General features: G+C 37.7%; 1 protein-coding gene across 5 annotated transcripts in view; it reads right to left on the bottom strand.

Moving 5' to 3' along the window:
* NF1 (neurofibromin 1) overlaps positions 1-12,123 on the bottom strand; it is a 276,151-nt gene that overhangs the window by 137,938 nt on the left and 126,090 nt on the right. For all 5 annotated transcript variants that reach the window (XR_015769362.1, XM_028109132.2, XM_028109129.2 and 2 more), the window contains exons 21-27: positions 5,947-6,387; positions 5,424-5,563; positions 5,038-5,160; positions 4,481-4,564; positions 3,686-3,802; positions 2,926-3,107; positions 2,596-2,807 (exon numbers count right to left, since the gene is read on the bottom strand). Coding sequence is in view for 4 of the 5 variants with exons in the window: in XM_028109132.2 (XP_027964933.1) it covers positions 2,596-2,807; positions 2,926-3,107; positions 3,686-3,802; positions 4,481-4,564; positions 5,038-5,160; positions 5,424-5,563; positions 5,947-6,387 (1,299 nt within the window). In the remaining variant the exon portion in view is untranslated. The remainder of the gene's footprint in view (positions 1-2,595; positions 2,808-2,925; positions 3,108-3,685; positions 3,803-4,480; positions 4,565-5,037; positions 5,161-5,423; positions 5,564-5,946; positions 6,388-12,123) is intronic.

The following is a 12,123-nucleotide window of genomic DNA, read 5'->3' on the forward strand; positions in this document are numbered from 1 at the left end:
ATGTACAAAGCCAGGGTTGGCAGCTGATTCCTACCTACTTCCTAACTGGTAACCCTCCTAATTCCCCATAGTATTTTTTGGTACACTCAAGAAAAATGATGTCATAGTAAATAATTGTTTAACCACACATGCTGCAAAGAGATTTACAGAGAATAGGGGTAGCCATAAAAAGAGGCCCCACCCTTTAAGCAGGGACAACAAAGTCCAGGATCATGGCCCAGAGCTCTTCTAATTCTTACCTGATCAATTCTGATATCCGAGTCAAGGAAAAAATTTCACAATTCTAAACACAGAATCTAGAAGCCAAAGAAGACCCAAATATTCTGCTCTATGCCCTACAGTTATGTTATATGTATTTGACTAGATATAAAAATTCCTCCATTTTAAAATCAAGTATAATTATGAGAGATAATTCAGTTACAAAATATGTTTCTAGAGTACTGTGCTAATTTTTCCCCCATTCTAATCCCTCCTCTGCAAAGTTCTGAAAACGTTAACAGAATTTAAAATTTACAAAAGAGAAGTACATTTTTTAAAAAAAGTTATCTTGTATTTTGTTCTCCTTTAGATATAGCTCTAACAGATCTGGCCTAATACAAAAGTCTTTCTCAAAAAAAAAGTCATATGAAACTCATTAGAAATGATTTACTGAAAGAAAACAGAATGAATTAAAGTTTCTTGGATTTAACTGATTCTTTTTTATTAAGAGAATTACTGATAATTTTTAGTGCTAACTAATTACAGGTAGGTCCTAAAAAGGTAATTTAGAACATCCATTTTTAAAACATATGAAGATTTCTGCAATGTTAGATTTCAAGAGAATTTCAGTAAATTCCTTGTTCTAACTCCCTAGAGCTCCAAGCGGGATTCCACCTTTGTTCATTAAACAATTATTTACTGTGTCCTTGTTATGTGCCAGGCTCTACTCCGAGTACTACAGCAGTGAACAAAGACAGACAAGGTCTCTGCTTTCGCAGGGCTCACATTATGGTAGAATGAAAAATAATTTCACATAGTCAATAAATGCTACAAAGAAAACTGAACAAGGTAATGTGATAGAATGACTATAATTGTGGTTCTTGCTGGATAGCCAAAAAGACCTCATTAAAATAGAGACCCCTGCACTGAAACTTGAGTAACAAGAAAGTTGGCCCTGTAAGAGATCAGGGAAGAAGCATTCTAGGCGGTGGTGGGGGGGGTGGTGGCAGCAGCAGCAAGGGTGCTCCCTAAGGTGGAGATAAGCCTACCATGTTTGATGGCCAGCATGGTTTAAGTTTGGTGAACAAGAAGGAAAGTGGCATGAGACAATGTCAGCAATGAAGCAGAACCCAGGTTGGGAAGAGCCTTGTAAAACCAGAGTAAAGAGTTTAAATTTTGCTTAAGGATGAAGAATAAGATCCTACAGCTTTTAAGCAGAAACAAACCTACAGGCAGTGACAGATTACCTTATTAGTTATAATTTACTAAACTGAAACCATTTTTGGTACAATATAAACTGAATAGCTTTTTAACATGGAAAAGGACAACACTTCTCAAATTTTTAGCACATACTGTTAAAAAATAGTATGGTTTCAAGACAATGTTTTATTGAAAGGCCAAATAGGCATATTATATCTTCAGTATTTAAAACAAGCAACATAATTTCAAGTGCAAATATAGTACTTACATTTTTAAAAAAATCGTACAGTGCATTATAGAAAAAAAGTTGTGACAAGGCTTCAATTCTAGCTCTAGCATTAATGACAACTAAATACATTTAACTCTAATCATTTCATTTAATACACGAAAGCACCAGACCACGTCATGTTTGTTTGTTTTTTTAAGATTTCATTTATTTATTTGACAGAGAGAGAGAGTAGGCATGCATGCACAAGTAGGCAGGGTGGCAGGCAGAGGGAGAAGCAGGATCCGCATGGATTAGAGAGCCTGACCTGGGGCTTGATCCCAGGACCCCAGGATCTTGACCTGAGCTGAAGGCAAACACTTAACTGACTGAGCCACCTAGGCGCCCCCACGTCAGGAGTTTTAATTTTCTTTTGATCAGGGTATGTTTATGTATATGTATTACACATATTAACTATCTTATCTATCTATCTATCTACCTACCTACCTATCTATGCATCATCTATTTTGGGAGGCACCTGGGTGGCTCAGTCGGTTAAGCGTCTGCCTTCAGCTCAGGTCATGATCCTAGGGTCCTGGGATGGAGCCCCGCTGAGCCCCCTGCTCGACAGGGAGTCTGCTTCTCCTGCTCCCTTTACCCCTCCCCCAACTTACGCACGCACACTCTTTCTTTAATAAATAAAATCTTAAATATATATATTTGATCAGTGTTTAAATGGAGTATTTCAGTGGACCAGGGAAGGAATCTGAGTTTCACTGTAAGTATGAGGAATAAGACCCTCATAGTTCAGGCAAGATCACTACTGAGGCTCTAGCTACTTTCCCACAGCTGAAAACCACTCGAATAATATCTGAAGTTTCTTTCAGCTTTAAGTTTTAGCAATACGTGAAATAAACATTCCTGAAATGAATAAATTCAGAAGCATCTGCTATGTGCCAGGTCCTGCTTCCACACTTCTTCGATGAACTCACCCACTGAGAACACGGGACCACGTTGGCCAGCGCCATGGCTATCGGGAGCTCCCCCTGGTCTCCCATCATCGTGACCAATTCTACCAGCCTCTCAAACCGGTCGGCCAGCACCGTTTCTGCAAGTGTGTCAAATTCTGTGCCTTGCTGGAGGATTTTTGTCAGAACTTCCATAAATGTAGCTCTTGTCTGAAGATCTTTGTGATAACCTAAACCTGATAAGGACAGAGAGATGCAAATTTACTAACACGGCCTGTTGAAGTAATTGTGCTTGTCTTACATGCCAATTCCCTAGGTTTTCAATTTCTAGAGGAAGCCTTCATTTTCTCTTACCTATGGAGTGCATGAGGCCACTGTCCACATTAGCATTCAGTAAGTTTGACATTGCGAGGACCGTACAGTGTCTCAGTGACGCCAGCCTCCGAGACATGCCACGTTTCCTGCCACCTGTTTGTGCATTTTCATCTTCAACTTCACTACAGTCATTCAAAAGGTTCATGAACAATGTGAAATACCTGAGAAATAAAAAGATTGACTCTTACACAGTGAAGGCCACACCAACCAGAAGACTAATCAGATATTCTGGAATCATGATATGTGCATCACATGAGTGGTCTCAGGTATCTGTTTCTCTCTAGTCCTGAGGTAATCAGCCAGTGTGGCTCATTATGAAGTGTGCTGTGCTGAATATGATTTTATCCTGACAAAGCCAGTACATATTCATAACACAGGCACGAAACAGATGCAATCTTTCCTGGTCAATGCATCACTTTTAGTGTTTACCATATAAAACGAATGGTCCAAATAGTTTAGAGAATGCTATTTTAAATGACTTAATGAGGTGATCTGGGTTTTACTGCCAATAATTCACTGCTTGGACTGGATTACTTTCTTTAAAAATACAAAACACATAGTTGTTTTCTTAACCCAGTCCTGTCAGAGGGAATACTGCTTCATGCGTGGGTTATTTACAGGCAGCTGCCGATAATGAGGTCCATTTTCTAAATATAATCATTTGCCACTTTGGTTAGATTTTGTTTTGTTGTGTGTGGGCTTTGTTTTTTGCTTTGCCTTTTTGGGGACTGAAATTTACTTAAGAAATAACTGTGATTTGGCTTCCATCAATTCCACACCATCTCCTTCCTCCGGCTGCAGCGGAAGACCAGCCAGGAGTGAAACTACTGCTTCCATGCTCGCCTGGTCCAAGTCTCTGAAGAAAGAAAATTTAAGGACCATATAAATCTTTCAGGTTCTTCCACTCCACCTTCCCCTCAAATAAACACCTTCCTAAGAGAACTTTAGGGATTTAGGAATAATCTATTTCATTTAACTATTTATTAGGACAACCTAAATAATTTGAGTTAACACACGCACCCAGAATGCAAAAACATTTCAAGTGAGGGAGAAGGTGATAACTTTCATAAAACCAAGCCTCACAAAAGAAATATATGTGAATGATTATGTAGTCTGGTGTCTAATTATTTTCTGATATGTGGCCGTAAGTATTTACTGTTAGAGCAAATGCAGGGAATTACTTTTTAGAGACTCAAGCCAATTAAGTTCCTTAAATAATACCTTCATCGAATTATAAAATAAATACAATCTAAGGCTTTGTACATTTTATTTTCCAACAACTATAGACTATCCTTCCTAAATAGACAACACTAACTTTCCAAATAAAACTTTCTCACATTTGATTTTACTGAAAGTCTTTCGTTCGTTAAAAATAGAAAATAAAGGTTAATATATATATATATAATTCAAATGCAAAAGCCTGATATCCAGAAAAGACGTAATAGCTTTGAAGCAGTATCAACACCCCAAGTAAACCTGCTGATACTTAATTAAAAGTCATTCTTTTGTGTTTTTGTTCTGTTTTGTTTTTTACCTTGTAAGACATTTTACATCATCATCTGCTGCTTGGTTTGATGTTCCCATCACCCAGTCTGTCAGGTATTCTACCATCTTATTCCTACAGAATGGCAGGGAAAAGGAAAATAGCAATTTTTTTTTTAAGTCACACATACACCTTTAGTCACTATTTTTTTAATAGTGCAAATAGTTTGCCAAATCACTCAGGGGCTATGACAGTTTCCTAAAAGAGATACCCTCTTTTATGGGTTTACTCCAACCCTCACAGTCAGAAGGGCACTCACAGGCAACTTGGATACTGATCCTCCACTGATACTGATTCCCTTAGCCAGGGTATCAATTTGGAAACAGAATCAAATTCTTAACTCAAGTATAATTTAGAAAAAGGGAGCACTGCCATGGGCACAAAGCTTTGGGAAATTTGAAAATACAGGAAGAGAAAAATAAAAACGTAAAATGCTGCTTTTCCATCCCCCTTCCTCCTTTCCCATGATAATCAAGTACCTACTATTTTTCTGTACTTCATGTAACATAAGATTTATAAGACCCCACTTTACTCTTTTGACAACTCACCTAAACTTCATCTCTTGACAAAATGAGAGGTCATCTCTCCTTGCCATCATTACCTCGACTAACTGACACAGTTTCGTTTTTATTTGAATTGCATGGACCATATTCCCAAGCACACGAACATATCTATTTAGATACAAACATTCAGGGGGAAAAAATATCAGACATAAACAAAAGAGAAGTTTTCTAAATGCTTTAATCTCTAAGTGAAATGATTAAATGTAACTACAAAAACTGCAGTGTTTTTATTTTATTTACAGGCGTACATACATAACTTCTGGTTACCTTATTGTCACATCCCAATTTGGGTGCAATAAAGAATGGTAAATTATTTCCCTAATAACTACCGATACTGACGTGTTTCTGTTACATTTCAGTAGAATCCTTACCTGACTAGATTTAACATCATTGTTTCAATGCTAGCTTGCCCCAGATGTTCCGAGCTGCCTTCAGTATGATTATCTAGTAAGTTCTTCATTATAGCTATGGTTTGCTCCACAAATTGAGTATTGGTGTCAGTCAATAAAACCTATATAAAGAACAAAATACATTTTGGCATCAAGGCATAGCAGACAGACCATAGAGAGATGAAATTGCCTGACCTAAATGTCATACACGTGCAGAAATGCACCCACAGGCATATATCCAGGTGCACAGACACAGAGAGACACTCATACCCATACCCAAAACATTCGTAACCCCTGGCACATCCACACTAGAGTTGCCAAAACCCAAAACTGATTCCTACATTAGATGATTCTTTTTTCTGCAATTTTTTGCCTATTTTTAAAAAACTGTGAGTGATGTTCATGCCAATATTTAATTAAATAATCAGAAAGGAAAAGGCTTCATTATCAAACAAGTCACTCTATTCATAGGAAAGGGTGAAAAATAAAGCAGAGAACACTTTACCTGTCCTTGGGAGTCAAAAAACTTGCTGATGGTATTCTTTAATTTGTTAAACAGCATTGGATAAAGAGCAGGACTCAATTCAAGACCCACCAGATCCTTAACATTGGTCCGTATTTGAAGTCCCACTTTCTCATGGTTACACACCATTAAGGATAACAGCCGATCCATAAATTTGCTGACAGGTGTATCTGCATTTCCCTCTGAAGACATCACTGAAATCATGGAACCCTTGCGTTCACTGACTGGGCCCATGGGTGGGCTATAGGTTGCCAGGCCAGAATTGCTTCTCTGCTGTAGGCACACTCCCCCAAGGGCACAAAGGAAGCCAGTCATGTTGATCCATTCCTGTAGGGAGTCCGTGTCAGACAAATCTATGGATCCTCCTCCACTCACATGAGACATTCGCCTCTTAACAATGGTCTTGTGAAGGCTTTCAGCAGCCTAAACACAGAATTTTTATGGAAAGCATGAATTCAACCTCAAATGGTTGAGAGACTTGACAAAATTATTTTTTATCCAACATTTCTTCCATGACAAAAGAACATGTTTTACATTTAAAAAATCCAAGTCTTCACTCCATTTCTAGTCACATCAAGGTATCTTACTGCCCGAGGCCAGAATGGAGGTAGCGATGGACACACACACAGTATCAAATATAGAAGGAAGACTATGGACTGCAGCTCAGAAATACATACACTCCAATTATTTGCTTTTATCAATTCCTGGATGGAGAGACAAGGTCTATGCTGCTTCAAGGAATATAAGCATTTGGAAATTTTCAACCAAGTAGTGTGTGCACTTATTAGTGATGGCTCAAGTTCAAGTGCTCTGGGACCAGCTTTGCAAACACTGTACTACTATTAACATGGATTCTGCGTGGCAAGATGAGGGTCATCAAGCAAAAGAACCACTGAACAGAAAAAGCCTCATACTGAAGGAAGTGCAGAAAGACAAGAAACAATAGAAAAAAATCAAACTCTGTAAGAATCTGAGAAGGAATCTTCAAAGAATTCTGATCCTGTTAGTTTATGGAGCACAGATGAGAAAGAAAAAATCTTACTGTGTGTGGCAAAGATTTTTCAAATTCAATTCTCCTTACACACTGCTTACAAGCTAATACTCATCCTATTCCTGAAGACATACCAACCCAAGAAAGCAACACATTAGGGGCATTCCGTGACATGAATGATGTAGAAGTACCACTGCACTTGCTTCCTTATGTATGTTTGTTTCATGGGAAAAAAATAGCCTTTCTCCCATGAAGGATTGCTTTGAATACAGAACTCCTGAAACTACCATTTCTTATGGCACATGCATTTATTGCAGTTGTAGCTAGTATTAGAATATGGCTACTCTCCCTCCTGTCATGCAGCACATTATCCTTTTCAGGACTTAGGCTATACATATTTGGGCAAGTTCTCTGAACAAGAGTAAAGACAGAATGCAGTTTGCAACATGGTGATTTAATGCGGAGCACAGTTAAAGAACCACTGGATACAACGCTCCACTTGACAAAGAAAGCCTAGATCTTGCATTTTAGTATTTTCTGTCACCTACTTTGTGAGGTTGACTGGACTAAGTCAGATAATGGATCAGCTTCATACCTTCAATGATTTGTGCAATAAGGAATCATTGGTATCAGACACAGAAATGTCCACTGCAAAAGAACTTGCAGCTGGCTTATAAGCAACAATGTGGTAGGGCATATATTTGGACCAAATTTACATACTGAGATTATTAAACAGTGCCAAATGATTCTGAGGTTTTTTTTTTAGCAGCGGAAGGGCAAATAGTCAGCATATTGACTGCATGTGGGCTGCAGCAGTGCTGAAACACTGTACTCTGTGTATCCATGACTTATTTCCTTTATTTATTAAGAATCTGGATCAGTACCACTTAGACAACTCTTTAATCCAGTCTCAACTCTTGAGCCAAGTGTTCATGCTGAACAAACACTGTACTTGGCATCAATGTTAATTAAAGCATTATATAAAAAAAAGCATTATGGAATAATGCAATAGCGGCTAAGGCTCAGCTATCTAAACAAAGTTCTTCTGTATCTTTATTAAATACTAAATTAGGGGTGCCTGGGTAGCTCAGTCGTTAAGTGTCTGCCTTCGGCTCAGGTTATGATCCCAGGGTCCTGGGATCGAGCCCACATCGGGCTCCCTGCTCAGTGGGAAGCCTGCTTCTCCCTCACCCACTCCCCCTGCTTGTGTTTCATCTCTTGCTGTATCTCTCTCTGTCAAATAAATAAATAAAATCTTTAAAAAAATACTAAATAAAATAAATAATAAAATTAAATATTAAATTATTAAATAATACTAAATTAAATAAATAAAAATACTAAATTAAATAGGAAGAGCTCAAAGGAGCAGCTCCATCACCTTAGTCACCTGCAGCTGGTCCTTAAAGTATTGATAACAGTGATACCCATCAAAGTGGAGGCAGTGACAATGAAATGGATGAACAACTTATTAATGGACCCAAACATGTGCAACAGTGACTTTCAGATACAGAGGAATCCATGCAGGGAAGTTCGATGAAACTGCCAACAGTGGTAAAGATGAAAGCAGTGCTCCTGGTAGCTGTAGTGGGCACAGTGATGGATCTAGCAATGAGGTCAATTCTAGCCATGCAAGCCAGTCAGCTGGGAGCCCTAGCAGTGAGGTACAGTCAGAAGACACATTGCAAATATTAAAGCCCTTAAAGAAGATGAAGACGAAAATCATGGTCATAATCCTCCTAAAAGCAGTTGTGGAATAGATCTTCAGAACAGCAAGTTAGAAAATCAAGCAGGCATTTACTTAGGGGATTCCCAAGGCCCATCAGAAAAAAAATGGGACAAGCGACAGAACAGGAAAGGACCTACTTTTTAACACTGAATCAATGCCATCAGTAGGTAATCAAATACAAATGCTAGATGCCTGTTCATACTCTCCAGACTCAGAGCATGATATTTCAGGGGAAATAAACACTGCTCATATAGTACAAGCATCTCAAGAATCTTGTATTACACACATTGGCAACTTTCCTGGGGAGACTACTGGGAATGAATCATTTAACTGCCTACACTGTATTGGTCCCTAGCATCACCAGCACTACCACCATGATGGGCATATTGTTGATGATATGCTAGGTGCAGTTGATGTCAGTTGCAGTAGCTCCCAGATCAGTGCAAAATCAGGAAAAAACATGGCTGATTTTGATGAAGAATCCAGGTGTGAAGAGCAGCCAGTTCAGATTAATTCACATGCAGAACTAACATCTTTTCAAAAAAAAAAAAAGAACATCTTTTCTCCAACATCTTCCCAATTTAGCATCCCATTTATGTCTTAGTCAAAGACCTGCAGTCCATAAACATCAATTCAACAGTAATGCTCTAACAGACATTAATTTGGGTAACGTTTGCAAGAAAGGAAACACTTTATTGTGAGATACAGTTCAAGATATGACTCAATCTTTCTGAAGGATTAAAAAATGAAACAGAAACTTCTCTGTTCCTTAGTATGTTGGTTTACAGACAGATTCAAATGAGATTCACTGAAGGCTGCCTTGAAAATTTAAGCAACAACAGGTAGAGAGGAATTTTTTACATGGTTATCAAAATTCATTTCGTATATTCTTACTGACTAGGTGTGGTGAATTCACAGCATTTAATGTATTATGATCAACATGTGTTTTCGTAATTGTAGATTTCACAATGGGTTTAAAGACTTTTCTGTCACAGGGTTTATATTTTATCACTCAGCCTCAATTTATTCAGCACTTTTTGGCACTCTAGATTAGGTCCCCTCCAACAGAAGCAATAATACTTATTCTCTTCTTGCCTCTGGGAACATAGTAGTGATTACTCTGTTTTCAAATTACAGTTAAATGTTCTTGAACTGTGTCATATTATACATAAAAAAAGGCTAAATAAGTTAAGCTGAAATAGAAACATTCTGATAATGGCATTCTTCCATCTGAGATCTTTTGTGTCTTGACTTCTGCAGTACATAAAAAATTAGGTTAGTGTTTTTCTTTTTAGTTTGAATTCTGCTGTTTATTTATATACTTCTTAATGGGGCTCAAATGAACTACAAATTTCTGGCTTTTCAGGTCTGTTCCACTGGTATAATTTTACATTTCCCTTGATAATGTTCTATTCTCTGGCACAGTGAATTCAGTTATTAGCTGAATACGTTATATTATAGTAATATAATGTTTTCAGCTTACCTCTGCCCAGGCCTGATATAACTGTCTAATTTTAATGAATATTTAAGTACTTCAAAACTTTTTTTTTACCTAATTGAATTAGAAAAAGTATATGCAATATTTTACTTTCTGCTCTTGGTCTTTAAAGGGCTCTAATTTGACAATCACAATAGAAAAACTGTTCATGTAGGAATAAGAAACCACTAATAGACCTCTGTTAGTGAATCCATTTGGCACATACTCTTTAAAAGGAATGCTTTTTTTGTTTCTTTCAAGTTTTTATTTAAATTCCAGTTAGTTAACATAAGGTGTAATATTAGTTTCAGTAAAAGGAATGTTTTTAATGGCTAGATGATATTTCACCATTTACAGAGGTGCTATAGCAGTTAATTTAAAAATGTTAATTTTTAATTATGTTAAAAATCTGTGGAACCACCAGTTTTTTCAAGCAGTTGTATCAATTTGTATTCCCCATATGTGTATCTGCATATGCTATTACCTAGCAATTCCACTGTTAAGTATGTACTTTACAGAAATACATCTAGATGGTCATCAAAAGACACGTTCAAGAATGTTCATAGCAGAAGTATTCAAAATAACTAAAACTCTTTGTATAGCTATCCAACGCCCAAAGAGTAGAAAGGAAAATTAAATTGTAGGCTGCATGTTGAATGAAAATACCTAGAGCAGTAATGGTGAATGAACAACAATGGTATGGAATAGTGTGGATGAGTCTCTAATGTTGAGTGAAAGAAGCCAGATACAAGAGACTGTATCTCTAGCACTCAATTTATATCAAGTTTACAAACAGGAAAACTATTGTATTTAATAGTGGGCATAATGGTTACTCTTGGGTTGTTAGTGATTGGAAGGGGGCACAATGAAGGTTTTGATGTGCTGGTAATGATTTATTTCTTTTTATTTTCTTTTAAAGATTTTATTTATTTATTTGACAGAGAGAGAGAGAGAGAGAGAGAGAGAGGGAGGGAGAAGCAGGATCCCCGCTGAGCAGGGAGCCCAATGTGGGGCAGGATCCCAGGACCTTGGGATCATGACCTGAGCTAAAGGCAGACGCTTAACCAACTGAGCCACCCAGGCACCCTGGTAATGATTTATTTCTTGATGTGGGTGCTGGTTGCACAGGTATGTTCACCTACTATTATTCTGAACTGTCACTTAGATTTATACATGTTTTTGTATGTATGTTATATTCCAATAAAGAAATAAATAAAGTCCAAACCTAAGATTACCACGTACGTTTTTTTAAGAGGCACTAATATATTTTTGTCATAGACTCATATACCCAACCCAGAATATCAAACTTCTTTGACTCACATGAACGAACCTTGCAAACATTATGCCAAGTGAAAAAAAAAAAACAATCAAATTATGTGAAATGTGCAGAACAGGCAGATCTACAGAAAGCAGACTGGTGGTTTCCCTAGGGTCAGAGGGGAAGAGAGAGATTAGCGAATGACAGCTCAAGGGTGTGGGTTTTTTTAAACTGGGGTGATGGTTGTGCAACTTTGTAAATATACTTTGTTTTTGTCTTGCTTCATGGTCCATGATGCCAGCTGAGGTTGCCGGTATCAGTACAATGAAAAAAAACTGGCAGGATGGGAGCAAATTATTCTGCCATCCTTCTAGATCTTTGAGTTGTAAATCAAATCTAGGGCCGATCACTCCACTCTTGTCTAACACCTGCCTGTGAGGTTCACAACAATTTTCCTAGCTCTGTGATGATCAGTGATTTCAAATTCACCAATGTAACCATGCTTCATCATCACAGTCAGAAACCAGATGATGACTTTGGAACATTGCCTAATGAGAACCTGAGTTTGCCTCTGTTTTCGGCACTGTTGATGCTCTGGAAAGCATCTGCCAGGATGTTCATGCATACCATTATGGTGGCACAGAAAGGTGGCCAAAAGTAACAGTACATTTTAAATGGGTGAACTGTATGGTATGCAAATTATATCT

The sequence above is a fragment of the Eumetopias jubatus genome, unplaced genomic scaffold (assembly GCF_037043125.1).
Source record: "Eumetopias jubatus isolate StellerSeaLion01/CBP00866 unplaced genomic scaffold, mEumJub1_p1.0 scaffold_10, whole genome shotgun sequence".
NCBI classification, from domain to species: domain Eukaryota; kingdom Metazoa; phylum Chordata; class Mammalia; order Carnivora; family Otariidae; genus Eumetopias; species Eumetopias jubatus.